The 20,903-nt window shown below is 35.9% G+C and overlaps 1 protein-coding gene across 2 annotated transcripts; it reads left to right on the top strand.

The window, feature by feature from the left end:
• The first annotated feature begins 1,510 nt into the window (after positions 1-1,510).
• Positions 1,511-17,311, top strand: mtx1b (metaxin 1b). Of its 2 annotated transcripts, XM_077196522.1 has the most exons (9): positions 1,511-1,648; positions 7,960-8,029; positions 8,398-8,477; positions 11,829-11,921; positions 13,011-13,193; positions 14,252-14,293; positions 15,456-15,532; positions 15,624-15,781; positions 16,784-17,311. In XM_077196522.1, exons 1-9 carry the CDS (start codon positions 1,568-1,570, stop codon positions 16,990-16,992), a joined length of 993 nt encoding a protein of 330 aa, XP_077052637.1. In that variant the 5' UTR covers positions 1,511-1,567; the 3' UTR covers positions 16,993-17,311. The 2 variants fall into 2 exon arrangements, with proteins under 2 accessions (XP_077052637.1, XP_077052638.1); XM_077196523.1 differs by lacking the exon at positions 14,252-14,293 and having other exon boundaries at positions 1,512-1,648.
• The last annotated feature ends 3,592 nt before the right edge of the window (positions 17,312-20,903 follow it).

The following is a 20,903-nucleotide window of genomic DNA, read 5'->3' as shown; positions in this document are numbered from 1 at the left end:
CACACACACACACACACACACACATATATATATATATTTGGTTATACTTGGTTTTGTTTTTATTTTTTATTGGGATATTGCATACATATTGCTGTCTTTTTTATGTTTATTATTTTTTATTTTAATTGTTGTTCGAAATAAAGATTTCATTCATTCATTCATTCCGTTTGGACACCCCTGGTAACCATAGACTGTAAAAAAAAAGATGGACGACGCCACTTTGCTCTCTCCCATTGGCGAGAAGGCGAGAAGTGGTCTAAACACAAGTAAGCATTGCTCTGATTCCATCTACTGTTCAAATAAATATACTACATTATTAGAAAGTTTTTCCTAACTTTGAGTAGCACATATTAGTTTAATTTTCAGATAAATACTGTTTTGTTTTCTCCAGGATATGGATTTAACTTGCAGAATAAACTGTGAATCACATGTAATCACATTATATATTCTCTCTTAGTTTTGGCCAGCTTTCGACCCAAGAGACCATTTAGCATGCCATTAAAATGTGAAATAAATGTGATTTGTTGGGCAGGTGATCCGTTGCTGCCACAGCGAACCACAGCGCCTCCTACTGGAACAAGAGAGAAAGATATTTTTGGGTTGAATGAAACTTTGGCTCCCTCTGCTCTTCATCCCCGTTTATAGCACAATGAGCACAATCAACAGAAGGCATCCCTGATTTTTGGAAACATTACTATTTTTAATGTTTTAATGTTTTTCAGCATATTAGAATAATTTCAGAAGGATCACGTGACACTGAATATTGGAGTAATGATCCCGAAAATTCAGCTTTGCATCACAGAAATAAATGATAAAGTAGCCTATATTAAAATAGAAAACCATTATTTTTAATTGTAATAATAATTAACAATATTACTTTTTCCCCCCTTTATTTTTAATCAAATAAACACAGTCACGATGAGCATAAGATACTTCTTTCAAAAACATTAAAAATAGTAGCCTAATGTTTAATGTTGTACATACTCCAATGATTTCTGTATGTGTCAATACACCACCAATTCCATTTAAAAAAAAGTATACTCAAAACTTATCCAGTGTTTCAGGGCATATTAATGAGCCAGCTATGTGCTTTCAAATCAGGAAACTAAAAACTAAAATTAAATAATACTACTAATAATTATTTGACACTATAATGTGGTGATAAAAATCTACTATGATATTTTACATTACAACATGCAAGTCATGTCACTCTCTTGAATAAATCTTTCGAATAAATCTTTAAATGTTTGCAAGACACCGTTGAAATGTTTATTTTTCAACAATTGGAGGAAAATAATTATATCATTAATAGGTTGAGGTTTAACTGCCACATGTAGGCTACACTCTAGTGTCACTTTGCCGCTTTAGAATAATAAGCAAGGAGTGTTTTAGCGTTTATTCCTTTAATAAGTGGTTGAAAAGACATCATACAAAATACATAATTTTAATAGAAACATGGGGTACCACCATAGACTGGGAAAAAAGGGTAGGCGAGGCTACCAAACCACTGACAGTTGCCAGTAGTAACGACAGAGCGCAGTACTTCCAGGTGAAAAGTCATTCAAATATGGCGGCTCCCTTGGAGTTGTTCTGTTGGAAAGGCGACTATGGATTACCTTCAGTAGATATCGACTGTTTAACTGTGCTGGTAAGAAGAACACATCGGTTGGTTGGTTATCACATTAGTTTCTGTTTTATGCTTTGCGGTATTTGCCGGAAATGTGTTGTATTTGTGTGTCGGTTGTCAGGAAAGATGGGAGGTGACTTCCAGCACGCGTTATTGATGTGCCAAAATCGCGCACACATGTCTATGGTTCAAACTTCAAACTCTCATATGTCAAACCGTTGTATTTCTGATAATATACTGACCGGTCGTCCTTTTGGTTCAGTGGATGGGGTACGTCAATTAGCCTACGAGGTATAGTTAATCCAAAAATGAAAAATTCTGTCATAATTTTCCCACCCTCAAGTTGTTCTAAACCTGTATGAATTTCTTTATTCTGCTGAACACTAAAATAAGGTTTGAAGAATGTTGGCAAACCAAACAGTTGATGGGCCCCATTGAATTCGATAGATTTTTCCCATGCTGTTTAGTTAACCATATTCTTCAAAATATATTTTTTTGTGTTAAGCATAACTTAATATAAGTTTACAACAACTTGAGGGTGTCATGACAGAATATGTCAACTATCCCTTTAAGTTAAGGTTAACACCCCTCCCTTAAAAGCAGAGATGCTGAGTTTTCACATCTAACTTACTATAAAACTTCCATTGTTTTACAAGAAAGAAAAAATACATCAATAATAGTGTGCAGTGGCCATGTGTGTCTATTATCACTTGTCTTTGTTTGTGTATACGACTCATTGTGGACGACAGTAGAGAAAGACAGGATTATCTGCATGTCCGCCACAGCTGTCTAAACAGCCAACAGTTTGTGTGTGCTTATGCTAGGGAGTGAAGGGTCCCTTAGTGTAGATAATACAAACTCCCCAAACAAAAAACCAAACAGTGTAACTGAGAGGTTCTCATGTTTCTCGATGATGACAAACAACAACAACAACAACAACAACAACAAAACTTCAGGACAAGGATAATAACTGAAACTTTTCAACATGAATGGACATGCAGTGATCCAGCTATTTATTCAGTCTGAGTTTTTGTTTATGAATGAGTGCCTCACTATGAATTAATTGCTTTTATGTAACTAGGGACTTATACATATCAGGTAATGGCACAAATGTAGTTAGTCACGACACTAGTGCTGATTTCAATTTGCCTGAACTGGTTTTGAGTAGAGCTGCACAATATATCAAAATATCGCAAATGTATATATCGCAATATGCATATCGTAACAGCTTGCAATAACTGGGGTCATGAATAAAAGACAAGGAGAAATCCACTCACTGCTCTTGGCTAAATAACTTTTGTAGCTTTGATAAGAATCAGTATATATTTCAATACAGTGAAAACTAAGCAGTGCTTTATTTCTACATTTGATTATTCAGTTTCTGTTGTTAAATAAACCTAATGTAGGATAACCTGAAACCCTGTGATTTACACGGATGTAAAAATAACTCTGCTTATGCTACTGCAAAACACTGATTTTCACTTTCGGAAGTTGCAGGGGTGTTTTCTTGTCAAAAAAAGAATGTGAAAGTTAAATAATTTACCTATATTTTAAAGATAATTTTAAGTTTATTTTACACACTTAAAGCATTATCGTATCGCATATCGAATATCGCATTATTTAATGAGTTATCGCATATCGCACTTTTCTTCAATATCGTGCAGCCCTAGTTTTGAGTGATGAGGTTGTGGAGAATGCAATTAAAGCAACTGAATTAGCTCTGTAAATGGCAAAAGTAAGCACAACTACAACATAAGCCTGGATATTTGACTGTCTGCTCTTGTACCTCATTTGATTATTATTTAATACGTAACTGTTGCCAATGCCATGATCAACAGAAAATAAAGTAAAGACTAAAAAGTGGATGGTTAAGTGAACGTTTAGAAATTGTTAATTTTATTGATTGTTAATAAAAGGACACAATGCTTAAACTCAGGTTAGCGGTGTTGACCCTGCATTGCCGTGGTGCAAAACTTGTAGGATACCGTGTGAAACTATTCAGTGTTAGACTGTCAACTGACAAAACCAATAGTGTGCCTCATATTCATGTGCTTTAGACAGTCACGGAAAGACTGCATATTGTATAAACAGAGGTTTTACCTGTCAAATGGTCACAGAAAATGCGACAGCTGGTGTGAAGAAGAGACTGTTTCATTCTTTAAGGCGTCATAGGATGCAAAATTCACTTTTTTTTATATGTTTGCATATAAATGTGTCTTTCTTGTGTGTGGACACAACCACCATTTCACGAGTTCACACTTACATCAAATTAAATAGAGTAAAGATTATGCGTATTTGGCGTGCTGTCCGTGGAGAGGGTTCTGAGGTCGGAATTTTTTGCCCGAACCCAGAGTACTCCCCCCGGTTGTTGTAAGAGTAGTTAGAACAAGAAGTGAGGAGATGGGGTGGTGGGGGGATGCTGTTAAACTGTCGATGAACGGAGGTAAGTCTGCTGTATAGCTCTTAATTCGTTGAATGGGTGATGATTAACTGAATGTGCTCCACTCGTGTTTAATTATCTGAACGTCCTCCTCCCGAACTAGTTGATAAAACATCATATAATTAAAAAAAAAATCATTCACCCCTTTATTTTTTTAATCCTCAAAAAGCCTAAACACTCTCAATAATCAAGCCGTTTGGGTTTTCTGGGCAATATGATGTCATATTGCTCAGGCTCTGCCCACGACCGCTGACGGACTGTCCAGTATTAGCATATTTCCTGTATTAGCATATTTCCGCCCTCAGCCATTTGTATACTGTCCACCAAGGCAGCACTTTATGTGTCTTGTGTCGGTACCCCCCATGGAAGAGAGGGGTGGTGTGAGCAGTTGCTCATTATCATTTAAAGAGACATGCACCGAAATGGGTCGCTGTGAACAGAGCTGTTTTTGAGGAGGTAAAATGGGTGTTGTTTTACACAACCATTGAGAAATTTTAACCAAAGTAGGTTACAAATACCAACTTGTGGAAAAAGGGCACCCGATGACCCCTTTAAGGCCCGTTCACACCAAGGACGATAACTATAATGTAGAGCTCCTTGATTCTGGATAATTTGAGGATCATTTTTCTAACAGTCACTTGGTGCACATACTGGTGTAACAATTAATGTAATTGATACAATCTTTATTTGAAGCATCAAGTTACTTTCAAAAGGTTGAATTTGATTTACTCTTTTTATTTTAAAAAATTGTATGGCTACTGTAGACATCACTGTTTTATATCCAAACTTTTATCCCAGTACTTCTGAGATTATTTGAATTATTGTAACACAGAAATAATGATAGTGTGTGTTGGAAAAGACTGTTTGTGAAGCTGTTTCACACCTGACAACTGCTCTCTCTCAGCACCACCAACACAAATTTGAATGGAAAATCATTGTTGGAATAAGATTACATGGGTGTTTGAACCGAGATCTCGATCTTTTAACAATTAATCATGCCGCTGTACCATAACCATAAAAATATAGTTCTAAAAATCGTTCTAAATATAAAAGAATAGCATACTTTGTGAGTCCATACCACAACTACGATAACGGTACAGAGAAATGATATTGTTGGAATCACTTTTAGAATAATGTTTTCTAACTCATGTACAATAAAAAGATTGACATCCTGTCGGAATCAATCATTCTTTAAAGAGCTTGGCGTTTAAAGCGGCATAATAAAGAATATTATTATTCCGGTTACCTGGGGTTTAGAATAACCCTGGGATAACTATTTTAAGTGTGGAAAGCATCTCACTTTTTTTTTTTTTTTTGCTCTTCATTAGTCATAGTTTCTGAAAAACATGACATTTCTTTTTGCTCTGTGGTAGAAATGATATCGGCAGCAGAGGTTTTTGCAATGGTGATGACTTTCCTCTTTTGTCTAGCCTAAACATTCTCATGGAGAACGGGTGGTTTATGGGTTCTGTCTACAGAAAAGTCATCACTAAAGCTCAAGTCTCAAGTTGCTCTTATGTTGAGTAGATTAAAGCTTTATAAGCAGATGCTGGGAAAGGGAGCTATATTTATTTAAAAATGTGGGTGTATTATCACTATCACAAAATTGCTTTGGTTTAATAGGTTAGATAAAACAAGGTGTTTTTTTGTATTTTTAAAGGCCAAAAAATCACCAGGATGGCAGGGGTGCATTCATTGAATTGCGCTGGTACTGCTTTTTCTTATTTTCTGAAGTTTGACACACATTACTTTATGCATTTGTCAGACGTTTTTATCTCATGCATTTCCTGGGAATCAAACCCATGATATTGCCGTTAATAGCGCCATGCTCTACTGTTTGAGCTACAGGAACACATAAGTATCTAGTTTATATACATAATATTTGAATACCTGAACAAGTCCAACCCGATCTCATGAGAAAACGTAGGCTAACTTCTATGTTTCAAAAATAAGCATGAAGGTCCACCCCTAAACCTAACCCTCTGTCAGAGGAAAGCATTTTGTATGGAAGCGTACAAACGAGATTATACAAATTAACCACAAATTCACCAAATTGTAAAATTCCTATGATAGGTTGTTGACATTGGCTCAGACCGCAACATAAATGTGCAGACGAAGTTGGAAAAACATGAATGAAGGTTTTAAGACCAGTAGCACATGGATAGGTGGGGCAGCTGGCTTGTGTGTGAGATTGAAAGACATAAGCATTACTTTAACTGCATCCAGACGCTTTCTCAGGTTACCAGCGGTGCTTGCAGCCATTCAACTCGTATTCTTAAAGATGTTGTATTTATGTGAGCCTGACTATTATTACTGTTTTAAATTTTTACTGTGTCCCATGATCTCATCTTGTATTTTGGATACATGATTAATTTCTGTTACAAACATGCTATTATACGTACTCTCTTAGTTTTCCATAAACAAAGAAAACATAACACTATGAATTCTTTTCCTGTTAAATGCCTTCTCAGCACAGCAGTCAAGAGCCGCAAACCACACTGGAATTTACAGAGTGGCAGCGCTGTTGTTTGATGTTGAGACTACATCAGGTCTCTCTCATCTGATCTTTCCTACTTGCCTTCATCTTTGCTCAGGGAAGTGACTTTCATAAATTCCACTGAGTGTGAGAGCTATGATTGGCGTCTTCGTGTTCAATTTAATGCAGCTGACTGCAAAATGTTGTTTACTATCCTGACTTGGAGTGAGTCCAGAATTTGATCTCCCCCATTGGCAAACATAAGACCCTCCCAGGCACTAACTCTAGTCAGCACATTTTTGGACGACCCAATTAGTGACTTACCCGTTGAGCCCCACAGAAATGTCTCAATAGCAATGTAGCAATACTCAGATGATCCAGCCCTACTATTACTCATCCGTGTGAAATTTCTTCTCTTTTGAGGAGCAATGACAGACTTTTTATTTTTATTATAAATCAACATAACTTTTTTTTTTCCAAGTATGTTTTATTCATAAAATGCATAGCTCTAGTCTTAGATGCTGAATGGTCGTTATAGTGTTCCACCTGTGCCATAATTCATATTATATTAGGGTCAATGACATGACTTTCATTTTATGCTCAATACATTAAAAATGCAATTCACACACTTAAGGTTATTGTAGTAAACTAAAGTTAAAACCATAAAACAGAATTCAACTTATTTTGTCAACTAGTTGTCAAGGCAACATTTCTCATTTTCTCTTTTCGAGTTTAACTTTAATAACACTAAAAATAAAACTGAAATAGAAATTGTTAAAAACTATATAGAACAAAAGTAATAAAACTTTTAACTAAAATGAAAAATATAAAAATTAAAACTAATTCAGAATATTAATAAAAACTATTATAGTATCTCAGTGATACTAAAATATCACTGATTCACACATAAAATTACTTTTTTTTTTTAAAGCAAAAAAACGTTTTTTTAGGGTGATACAACTTTCCTGACATGAAAAGGAAGAAAAGAAAAAAAGCCTCATTATAAGAGTGAGTAATGTAATTTTGGTATATTGTTAGTTCTGAATGTAAAAAAAACATTTTTTTTAAGGCCAAAAAGTAGAGAAAAAGACTACTTTTTAAAAACCGTTACTAAAAACCATGTTCATATATAGCCTATAATGTTATTATTATAGCTATAGCATCTTGTATGTTTATATGAACCATTTTAACAATGTTTGACTTGTTTGATTGCTACTCCAGGGTCCAGATACTTTACAAATGGTTGTCATACTTTGTAAGAACTACTCATGTTTATATGAAAAAAATATTTCTCTGAGGATAAATAATTGGGATTTTACTTCCAGAACTCAACTGTTGCGCTCCATTGTTTTGTTTGTGTCTTGGGAATAAATAACAGAGTTTATTCCATGTTTTCTCTTTTTTTTCTCTCTTAAGGCCTATGCCAAGTTTGCTGGAGCTCCTCTCAAAGTTCACAAAATCACCAACCCATGGAGAAGTCCTACAGGTGAGTTTACTACTGCAGTGCAGAAACCTAAATTCTGCTAAAATTATGGTTCTGTGGTTATCTGATACATTGAGCTGTTAAAGTGAGCTACTGCCAAGGACTGGAGACTGAATGACAGCTTATATATATAATATATATATATATATATATATATATATATATATATAGGTATATAATGTATGTATATGTGTATATGCTGTACGAGGGAACCTTAGAGTGACGTCAACAGGTCAACGTGTCAAGTCTCCACTGATTTCTGAAAGTTGTGTGGAGTTTGGTTTGAATGCACGTGCAATTAAGGCAGTGTGCTGCATTTTTCGAAAATATGTCCTGCAGGGGTTAGCATGTGAGTTTTTCTTCTCCAACAGGTACTCTGCCTGCTCTGAAGACTAGGGAAGAAGGAAGTGTCTCCCAACCTAGTAAGATCATCATTCATCTCAGGAAACAGGTGAACGATGCCCCCATCCCCCAACCCCCCCCCCCCCAAGAGGCGAACAACCCCTCTCTCTCTCTCTCTCTCTCTCTCTCTCTCTCTCTCTCTCTCTCTCTCTCTCACACACACACACACACACACACACACACACACACACACACACTTTCTCAACAGGTGAGGATTAGACTCTAAAGCTTCTCAGCATCTAAATCAAGATCTGCATCCTCAGAAAACAGGTGAAGGATTTTCCTTAAACCTGTTTATGAGCAGATGCTAAGTAGATTGTGAAAGGGTGTTGAGTGATAAAGACAGCTGTTCTGAAGCTCTTTTAAAAGGAAGTTGTTAATGATAGTAAAGATATTTTAAATATTAAAGATATTTAAACATAAAGATTTCTATTTTTTTTAAAGTGTTCTATTGAACTTTATGAAGAAAAAGGAAGAAATAAAAAAAGTCATAGTTTCCACAAAAATATTTAGCAGCACAATTGTTTTCAATATTGAAAAGACGACATGTTTCTTAAGCAGCAAATCAGCATATTGAATATTTTTTGAAGAATCATTTGACACTAAACTGGAATAATGGCTCCTTAAAATTCAGCGTTGCCATCACAAAAATATATTACATTTTACAGTATATGCAAATAGGGAACTGTTAATTTAAATTGTAATAATATTTTACAATGTTGTTTTTTCTGTATTTATATCAAATATATGCATCCTTGGTGCGCATAGGAGAAAAACACCATACTAATCTCATATGATACTGCATAATTCATTACTGCTAGTTTATGTAGAGAAAAACCTAGAATAAAAAGTCGGTCTTATTTCATAATATAACAGCAACCGATTTTTACACTATTGAATATCTGTATGCTAATAATAAATACAATTCAAAAGATTGTTACCTGACATACAAATGGAAATTATTATTGTACAATCCTAATGGAATATTTGCAGGACATTTTAAAGGAGTACGACAGTATTCTTGACTTTGTTGTTGGTCATATTGGTTGTTGTAGCTGTCATGAGATTGAGAGCAGTTTCCCAATAACAGCTTCTGGTTTGTGTTGTAAAGGCGGTGGGTATGGCATGGGCGTTTATAGCTTGTTAGTGGTGAACTAAGAGCATGCAATGCATGTCCGAGTTACTCCCATGAAAGAACTCTGGAAATTGACAAATTTTATTGCTTAACCTTTCCTTATTATATCCATTAATCCTTGAGAGAATCTTTTGGCAATGTGGTAGACATTCAGACACATCATGGTCAGTTACCAGTGTTGTGCAAGTTACTTCCAAACTGTAATACATTATACATTACTTGTTACTCTAATTTAAAAGTAATTCATTACCTTACAATATTACTGTCTCAGAATTGTAATGCGTTACATTACTCCTGCATTACTTTTGAGCTACTTTCACCAAAATAGATATACAGTAGTAGAACTTAACATTCTAAGGCTGTAAGGATATGCAATATGAAACCGAAATCGCAACACTCAGATCCACAAACCTGCAGAATCGCGACACACACCTTCCAACTCCAAGAGTTATCCTTCCTCTCCAGATCCAATGCTACCACATCTTTAAATTACTATTAGTATCATTTGAATTTTGAAGTTAACGTTATAAAATACGTAGACCTACACCACAAAACTGGTTGTGGGTAAATTATTTAAAATTGGGGAATTCCAGTGTTTTGGACGTGACATTTGCAGTCAAAACTTGAAATATAAATTCTCAGAAAATGCATTTAATACCAATATATTGAAACGTCTGTTTATCCAGGATACCCCCTTAAAAGAGTCCAGACATTAGAAAAATATCAGCCTACACATGCGTTTAATATTTAATATGAGGGAAATACACACGCATAATGCGTGACAAATGTTTTTTTATTTTACTTTTAGGAGGCAAAATATTTTTTGGTAATTCTGTGAATTACACTGCGCAAATAAAAAGTAATACTACCCACCGGATGTTGGCTCTCCACAGAACATAACATTTTTCGTGTTCGCATTTATGAGGAAAAAACAATGTAAGCTACGTGACAGTTCTCTGTTACGGACGCGACCGCTCTGAAGCGGCACTAAAAGACTGTTTTAAAACTTTCACAGAGACCTCAAACAGAAGACACAAAGCCTTTCTTTAAAGTGAATTTCGATTTGTACTAGTTGCATCTTAATTTTAATCAATGTTTCATCAACCAATTGCCTGGATTTAATAAATAAGAAGTAAATATAGCAGACAATAGATAATTACGACACGGAGGCGCCTGCGTGTGAACTGGAGCGCGTCTCATAAATTAACCGAAACTCAGCGTAGGCTATAAGGTAGCCTAGCTTACTTCACAGACCTGAAAAAAAAATTTATATATTGAAATGTCTACTTGTAAACAGAACTGTTCAAAACGAAAGAAAACGGACTGCTCTCTGCTTATCTGTATGAAATGTGCATTTCTCTCTGGCCCATTCACTAGCCTACTGCGAAGATCGCGAGTCAGAGACGTCAACTTCATCTTTATTAATAAACAATTAAAATGTCTCCTTGCTATATTTGACATATTCATAATCATTGCTTTTGCCGGTTCTTTGTGACAGCTTTTAGTTGCTTTCCTTACATCATGTTACGTGAACGCGTCACCACCCCATCAAAAACATGATCGCGTGATGAAAACAAGAAAAATACCACCTAAACAGCCTAACTGTTTAGAAAGAAATCACAGAACAAATGGAGTAGCCTAATGCGCATACGTCCATCTCGCGAATGTACAGTCTTCTTCTTCACACATTAGCCGCTTTTCCACTGGCCAGCGCGAGCACAGAGGCCGAAATCATACCTTACGGCACTCTTGTAAAAAATAAATCGTTATAAAAAATATATCAGACGCTGCCATTTAGTCTTTATTTACAATCTTGGACACCACAAGCGGCTATTGACTGACCACGAACAGGTAACTTGCTAACTTAACTTACTAAAAACTTGCATTTTTCAATTGTTAATGTCTCGCGGTCTTGGTGTTTTTTGTGGTTGTTTTTTTACAATTAAATCTAAAAGTGTGTTATAATGCAAGCGTAACTGAACATGTAATATAGTAAAATATTACTGAAAATTGATTAGTAATGCCTTACACTACTGCGTTACAGAAAAAAGTAATATGTTACTGTAATGCATTATTTTGTAACCCATTACTCCCAACACTGTCAGTTACATTCACATTAACAACTGCTGGCATACTGCAGCTGCTGCTTTGATTGTTAGTCACTGCTTATTTCACCCTTACAGTAGATAAAGAACGCAATGCAATGCAAATGTGATGAGTGCTTTTGAAAGTTGCAGTTAAATAATTGTCTGTCTCTTGTTTCAGAAGTACAATGCAGACTATGACCTATCAGCAAAGGAGGGTGCAGATACGCTTGCATTTGTCTCTCTACTGGAGGAGAAACTGCTACCTGCACTGGTGAGGAGTGTGCAGCAAAAGACAAGGGCGTTTTCACACCTGTTACGCAACCTGGCACGTTTTCTCCCTTAGTTCAGTTCGTTTAGGCATATATGAACATGGCCAAATCCGCACCAGAGAAATCGCTCTGAGATTGCGTGAACGCGATGGGTTGCGTTTATCAAAAGTGTCGTGAGCTAAGTTGATCGTAGAGAGCATTGTTGGCAATGGTTCTACTATCAACTTTGGCTTATGATGATTTTGAGAAACGCCCCCGTGGTCTCGGCCCTCTTAAAAAAACTAAAACTGGAGTGGTTAGCTTGTGGAAAGAAAGCAATCCGACCCAACGATCCAGGCTGTGTCACAAATTATTTATGAGTAATTACGTAAGTTGCATAAAAAGTGAAAAGCCTAATTTAAATTTGGTCGTATGAACAACTGTCCAAAACAAATGGAAATAGAGAAGTTTACAAGGTGTTTAGCGGGCGTCTCAAAGTGATGTGCTTTAATTGCTTAATGGAACAGTGTTGTGCGAAGGCTAAACAATACGTTGTCAATAATACAAACATAAGTTCGAGATTCACTGCGCAAGATTGGGAGTCCAGGAGATGAAATGGATAAGTTTATCAGCTACACTCTGACCAATGAGAGGACAGTTTACTTGCACGTGACTTGTATAAACAAATGTTTGTCTGTTTAGAAATGCTGCCTTGCGATAGCAAACCAAACCAAGAAGAAAATACAACATTGTAACAATTTAAACTCCTGTTTTCGGAACTAAGCAAACTATCTACAGGTCTAACAACTCCCTAAAACAGATACCTCTGTCAGGAAAATACATATTCAAAGCCCTTATATTGTATCCAATAATTTCTGTTCATTACAAAGCTATTTCTCTTTGTACAGTCATTTCTACTCTCTGCATGATGACACCGCTCAAATGCTGATGTTTGATCTTTCACTGTCCCCCTGCGGACATCCATTTACTGATGTGCCGCACATCCTATTTTCCTCTTTAAAACTTTAAAACGGAGACATTCACAGTCTTAGTGGAACTTAATTGGAGTTCTGAGAAACTTCATATGTCTCTGAACAATTCTGTCTGGGTAGGTCTACACACTGTGGATAGATTCGAAAAACTATGTGGATGTTACACGGGGCTGGTATGCAGAAAACATCCCCTTCCCTCTTAACTTCCTGCTACCCAACCGCATGCACAGCCAGCAGCTGGAGAAGTTGAGACTCGTGAGGGGAGACGCAGTCCTGGAGCCCGGTGAACAGCTGGAGAAAGAGGTGAGACGGGAGGAACAGAAAGAATTTTGTTCAGGAACACTGAAGATTTTAGTTCTGTTACAATGTTCTCCTTCCATGATTTAAACATTTAAATAGAAAGGAAATGCTTATAAGAAATATGTGACATGAACAAAATATACAATCTTCGCTACTCTTCTGAAGTTTGGGATCAGTAAGATTTAAAAAATCAAAAATAAAGAAATTAATGGGTTAGTTAGTTCACCCAAAAATTCTGTCATTAATTACTCACCTTAATGTCATTCCAAACCCATAAGACTTTCGTTTATCTTCGGAGCACAAATAAAGGTCTTTTACAGTCCCTCCATTGATAGCCTACGCAACTACCACTTTCAAGCCCCAGAAAGGTTGTAAAGCCATCATAAAATTATCTCTGTATTGGTTGATGAGAGCACCATGACGGGTTGTGTTGACCTGAGAGCAGACGTCGTTGCATGAACGCATGTTAATATTTTGTAAATAAAGTGGTAAATTATGTTTTTTGGTTTGTTTTTCACAAACAAAGCACTACTGTTGCTTCATAAAATTGAGGTGAAACCACTGGAGTAATATGGATTACTTTAATGATGGCTTTACTACCTTTCTAGGGCTTGAAATGAGTAGTAAGTGGAGGGACAGAAAGCTCCCCTCCAAAAGATTAGAAATTGTTGAGTAAAGTTGTTGTTTTTTGCGCACGAAAAGTATTCTCGTCGCTTCATAACATTACTGTTGAACCACTGTAGTCACATGGACTATTTTAACAATGTCTTTGTTACCTTTCTGGGCCTTAAAAGTGGTAATAACATTACAGTCTAGGGTGGGTCAGAAAGCTTTCGGATTTCATAAAAAATATCTTAGTTTGTGTTCCAAAGATGAACGAAGGTCTTATGGGGTTGGAACAACATGAGGGTGAGAAATTATGACAGAATTTTCATTTTTGGGCGAACTATCCCTTTAGTACTTCTATTTAGCAAGAGTATATAAAATTGATCAAAAGTGACAGTAAAACATTTATAATGTCACAAAACAAATGCTGTTCTTTTGAACTTTGTTTATCAAAGAATTCTGGAAAAACTTCATGTATCATTGTTTCCACAAAAATAGTAAGTAGAAAAACTGTTTCTTGAACAGCAAATCATCATCATATCAGAATGATTGATCAGAAGGATCATGTGACACTGAAGACTGGCTTAATGATGCTGAAAATTCACTTTTGACATCACAGGAATAAATGACATTTTTAATGACAATTGAAATATATTCAAATACAAAATGGCTATTTTAAATTGTCATAATATTTCATGATATTACTGTTTTTAATGTATTTTTGATAAAATAATTGTAGCTTTGGTGAGCATAAGAGGCTTATTTTAAAACCATTAAATCATCTTACCATCCCCAAACTTTTGAACTGTAGTGTATGAGACACACTCTCATCCCTGGTCCTGTGCACACTATTCCAAAGCTGTTTCAACTAATGTATCTGAAGCTGTGCAAACTATTGGTTAATGTTAAACAATTTCTAGTTAGCAATTTAAGCGCTGTTTAAGATAACTGTAACAGGTTATACAACCTTTCTAAAAAGCTTTCACTATTTAAATGTAGTTTAACACTAATCGATGCAATAAAAGTGTAATCTGCTAAAGTAAAAGCTTATCCAAATTCATGTCATTAAGGCCTGGTGTCACAAAGAGGTCTTAGATTAAGACTGAATTAGGCCTTTGTTTAATTAGGGCATTTAAGTGGCTTACTGGTGTATATGTTGAGACTAAACAATGGGACAGACATATTTTTAAGATATGACAGTGCAAGTTGCTTTCAGTTAAAGCAGCTCAAACATGCATTTTAGTCTGAGACTAGGCTTAAGCCTCGTCTGTGAAACCAGGGGGGAGAAATTCTTTTAGCTTATCTCAATATACCGGTAAGCTGCTACATTCAAACCATGAGAATTTTCTATATGTGGGCTTTGTTTTTGACAGTCTCTTGGTGGTCTACATTTGTTTCAAAGACACTCCTGAGCCCTGGACCATTCTACAGGATCTCCGTCATATGTTTACACAACATAGAAAGAATTGGGTCAGACGACTCATTGCCATGGCAACATGTCTTCATGTTATCACTGCTTTGTTGGGTTTAGAGGAAGGCTTTGGAAAAGAGTGTGATTAATTTTGAGTTATGAGCAAAGACAGATGTACATGTCCTTTTTACAAAAAAATTGGCAGCAGTTTTGATCGATCAACTTAATCTTTGTGTTTGTGTTTCTAGCTTTATCGTGATGCATTTGAATGTATGACCCTCCTATCGCAGAGACTGGGATCACAAAAATTCTTCTTTGGAGACTCGTAAGCAACACCAATTGTGTGTAATTGCATAATTTGTGCATGTTTGTGTGAGAATGTGCGTATGTGACCATGATGTTTCATGTGCTTCCAGTCCCTCATCGCTGGATGCGTATGTGTTTGCACACCTGGCTCCTCTGTTGAAGATCAAACTGCCTAATGGAAAGCTTCAGCAGCACCTCAACTCTCTGAACAACCTGCAGCAGTACTGCTCCAACATCCTAGAACTCTACTTCCCCTCTGATGCACGAGGTGGATATTGCTGTATTATATTTTGTTAAAGATTTTGATCTATTATTATTATTAGTAGTAGTAGTAGTAGTAGTTAATAATAATATTAACCTTATGATTTCATTTAAAATGGTTAAATTATCAATAATGGGTTGTTATTATTATTATTATTATTATTATTATTATTAGCATTATTAGTAGTTGTAGGGAGTAGTAGTCCTAATATAAATGGTATGTATATTTTATTTAAATCAGTATTACTATTATTAGCAACAACAACAATAATGTTATTACAAATTATTAATTTAATGTAAAAGGTCAATTTAAATAAATATCAATACAAAATATTATTATTAATAATTGTATGAATATTAAATTAAGGATTTTTTGTATTATCATTCATATAATATTCTTACGATTATTATTAATAGTAATAAATTGTATTATTGTTCATTTAAATTAACCTTTTGAATTAAATTATTATTATCAGTTGTAGTAGGCCTAATATAAACATTATGTATATGAATTAAATAAGTATTATTATTAATAACAACAATACTACTAATATAAATAATAATAATGAAATGTAAACATGTAAATTATTTATAATACAAATATGAATATATTAATGAATAAGTACAATTTTTTTCTTAATAAGAATTATGATTAATAATAATAATAATAATAATGACAATATTACAATTTATTTTAAATTAATAATAATAATAAAAATCTTAGTAGTAGTATGAATATTATATAAATACTACCAAAAAATTTAATTTGATGTAATTTTCTGAAAACATTGTGAATGGAACATAAACTGAATGAAGTAAAATTTGATCTGGGTCTCCTTTTATGAACTCTGATAATGTAAATGCAGAGAACTGGGTTCTTTTTATTTCCGTTCACTTTTTGGTCCATTTAAAGGGGTCTGAGTTTGGTTCAGTTGAAGAGGACTCAAATAACCCTTGACATTTTTTGCTGAAACTAACTTAATTAAACTTTACCTTCCCCCCTTTTCAGAGGCACCAGGTCAGAAGATTCATGTTCAGCCTCATAGCGGCGACTTCGACAATGAGCCCCACAAGCGCCGTAACCAGATTCTTTCTGTTTTGTTTGCTGTGGGAGCCATGCTGGGTTACGCCATCTTCACTGGGATTGTTAAGATCAAGCGTGAGCGGCCACAGCTGAACAACTCTAGCCATGATGACGAGGATGAAGACGAGGACTAAATGCAAAAGGAAAAGTGGGATGGGTGCCACTAGGGACAAGTAGCGCACATTCTTGCTCACCAGCCATTCAGAGCGGAGCTGCACATACTATTACCTCAGTTCTTTTTACATCATGCACGAGTGCGCTCTTCCAGAATCGCTCACTTGATGTAGCTTCAAGCGAGCCCCATATTGGTGCTTTTCCTTTTATTTTAATTATTGTTAATATAATTGTTACTATAATAGTTGTGACTCTTCAGTGATCTGTAATTTTGTCAGGTCTCGCACAGGCAGGAATTTTAACTTGTTTTTTAGGTCATTAAAATAAATCTCAGTTTTATCTCCTGGTCTGCATTCAAGTAAACTTGCCACATCAAAAAACTCTCAAACTGGGAAATATTAAGTATGCTTACACGTATGATCATAACCCGATTATGTTAAGTCGACAATGCATGTGGTCATGTAAAGTCTTTTACCCTTTTTCCTTTATTGGAGTAAGGTTATAAACAGCTTTCGCATAAAACGATCGACACAGCTAGATTTTTGCCTCATAGCCTGATTTCGCCTGGCATGTAAACACATTAACCTGGTTCTGTCGGCCTATTGAAGTGCATATATGTGATAGGTAACTGGAAAGTGTTCTTACTGCGGATTTAAGCACATCCAGACAGAGTAAAAGTTTCATGATTGGGGAGGAGGAAATATATAACGAAATTAGACTCTTAGACGCGCATGGTATAAAAGGGTTGTCCATATTCTCTTAATGAGTAATGTGTTTGTTTTGGGCGTAACGTGCAATAAACCAATCAGAGTCTCATCTCCCGTTCCCTTTAAAAGCCAGTTGCGCTCGCGCCATGGCAGATTCGCTATTTACATGGCGGAATTTGCAAGCGGAAAAACTGAACGTTTCTCTCGCGAGGAAACGGATCTGCTCATGCGTGAACTTAAAGCGTGCGTGCGTACCATCTACGGGACAAAGTGTACTCTTTAAATAACAAAAAAAAATTGCGCTATTAATTTTAGACCAGGTTTCAGTTGGTTAATGGCGCAGTCTATTTCAGTTGCCTCAAAATTGCAACGCGCCAACAATGCGCCTGAACACACCTTGTTTTCAGACCAGCACGCCCATGGGCGCACAAATGGGTGCAAATGCATTTGCTATTTAAACAACATGGCACAGGTCATGAAAATGATAACTGCGTCGGGCTGAAACTAGCAAAAAACACTTGCGTCTCTCCTGGCGCTGCATTGCGCCGGTTGTATGATAGGGCCCTCATAGTCCGATACACTATGGTTAGGTTTACCGGTAAATAACCAGATTTTTGAATAAAATCTTGTAAACGTGGTTTACTTGCATTACAGGGTTATTGGTTTGCATCTTAACCAGTGCAATGGGTTAATTCAATAAATTGGGAGTTTTTTGGAGTTATTGACGTATTGGTGAGTTTTAAACACACTAATATGAGCAAATCGTTCTATGCTCCGTTTTAACTGTACAATGTAGCAATCCGTATGCTCGTATACTGTACATCATCGTGGAAACCGACTGTTACCACCTCCGAAATTAGATATGCAGAAGAAAGGCTGTTTACATTAACAGCTGCATTGTTATGCTTTATAACCTTTTTACACTCTAAATATTACATTTAGATTGTGCAGTGACCTAATATGCTGTCCTGCAGACTAAACATACTGTCAAACCATTAACTTTTCCAACACATTGCAGAGTAAGCTTGTCAGAGACTTCTTATCTTAAACCAACCATCTTGGAGCTCTTTGACCACTCAAGATGTTAAGCTTTATAAATCAGCCAGATTTTAGAGCTCCCTAGAGAACTGCTGACGAGAACTTTATTATTACACGCCAAACACTGCAGTTAAGTTGGAGTCCATGGCCATTATACAGCTGCTCTTCTCCATCCAAATCTCTCACCGGAAACCCATAGCACAGTGAGCTCATCCATTTTGTTGCTCTAAGGCCAGACCAACGCTGTACCTCACAGGGTTAAACCTTCTCAAAGTTCCTACAAAAGTATTTTACTGTCAGTAACTTGTGCAACTGTGTAATCATGACAGGATTATACATTTAATGACACAATGTTTTGTTTAGATCAAACAGAGGCTGCTGTGCATTTTCTGTTTTTTGCTGGTCCATAAATAATAATAATAATAAATCATCATAAGTGTACTTTGAAGCAGCTTTAATGATTATAACAACAAAGTACACAGTTTTAAGGGCTCTTTTTTTTTTTCAGCATTTATTATCAGGTCATCATCGGTTGAGATTAACATAGAATGTAGATGATTGTTTACACAGCTTGCATGTGTTTAACTTTATCATTTGTTTTATGATCTTCAGACATATCTTGATCAAAATTCTTTCTGTAGTCTTGTTCCAATTATGCTGCTGTTCAGCATCAAGTTTAAGATTTAGTTGAAAAATTCTGCCTCCTACTTCCCATGGGATTTGAGGTGTTTGTGTTTTATATGTAATGTGAGTGTTTCAAATCTCAGTTTGGTTAAACCAATCAATTGCAAAGAGTGCCATAGGGTTTACGTTTAAAACCATTTTTGCCATGATGATCATAAAATTGTATTCCATAGAATAGGAATAGGAATTATCCACAAATAGGCTGTTTACAGGACACTATTTCCAACTAAAAAAATGAAACTTTTGAACTGTTTTAGCGTTTATTTACACAACAACAGCGTTTTGGGGTCCTGTAAGCCCAAACACTTGAAAACAGGTTTCAAAATGCAAGTTTTTGAAAACGTTATCGTTGCTACGAAAACATGAGATCGTGACAAATGTGACGTCATGCGCATGCGTATTATGTGTTCAGTCAATTGGCGTGGTTTCTTTTTTATTCTTTTTGATAGCATTGTAATCTGTAGACGAAAAACGCAAGAGAAAAACTTTTCCATTTTTAGTACAGCATTGTTGTGTAAACGCATGGCATGTGTGTCACTGACACGATGTCAGGCACTGTAATTTGCTCTGGCCCCCTTCCTGTTCGAAGGAGTGATGAGATAGTTAGCAGATTGTCATCACTCAATGGCTGGCTGTCTAAGTGGTGTCCGCAAAATAATATAGAATTCATAGACAATTCGAAAAGTTTTTGGGGCAAACCTGACCTGTTGAAAAGAGATGGTATTCATCCCTCCTGGGATGGTGCTGCTCTTCTATCTAGTAATTTGGCTCATAGTCTTAGAGACAAAACATGACAATCTGGGGATCAGGTCAGGAAGCAGACAAACTGGCTAAACCGACCGTCTGCTAGCGGCCTCGCGTCACCAAGGTCAGATAAATCCCATCACATAGAGGCTCTTTCACCTATATATCATCTTATAGAGACTGTGTCTGTTCCCCGAATTTGGAAATCCAAAAAACGTCCAAACCGATCTAAGGTTAAAAATGTAATTGATATTCAACAAATAAAAAATAGATATAATACAGATGAGCAAACGATAAAGCTTGGGTTGCTGAATATTCGATCCCTTACTTCAAAAGCACGCATAGTTAATGATATGATTTCAGATTATAACCTAGATGTGCTGTGTATGACAGAAACCTGGCTAAAACCAGACGATTACATTACTTTAAATGAGTCCACCCCGCATGATTACTGTTATAAACATGAACCTCGCCTGAAAGGCAAAGGGGGAGGTGTCGCTGTAATTTATAGTAATATTTTCAAAACCACTAAAAAATCTAGTTTAAAATATATTTCTTTTGAAGTGTCGGTGCTTAATGTAAAAATATATAATGTAAACGATAAATCAAGTTTGAGAATTCTGCTGGCTACTGTCTACAGGCCACCAGGGCACCATAAAGATTTTATCAAAGAATTTGCTGACTTTCTATCAGAATTAGTATTGACTGCAGATAAAGTCCTAATTGTTGGTGATTTTAATATACATGTAGATAATGGA

The sequence above is a fragment of the Siphateles boraxobius genome, unplaced genomic scaffold (genome assembly GCF_051911475.1).
Source record: "Siphateles boraxobius isolate OS27281-9 unplaced genomic scaffold, OSU_SipBor_1 35, whole genome shotgun sequence".
Classification (NCBI taxonomy): Eukaryota; Metazoa; Chordata; class Actinopteri; order Cypriniformes; family Leuciscidae; genus Siphateles; species Siphateles boraxobius.
The sequence above is the reverse complement of the archived record's forward strand: the minus strand, read 5'-3'. Positions and strand labels throughout refer to the sequence as shown.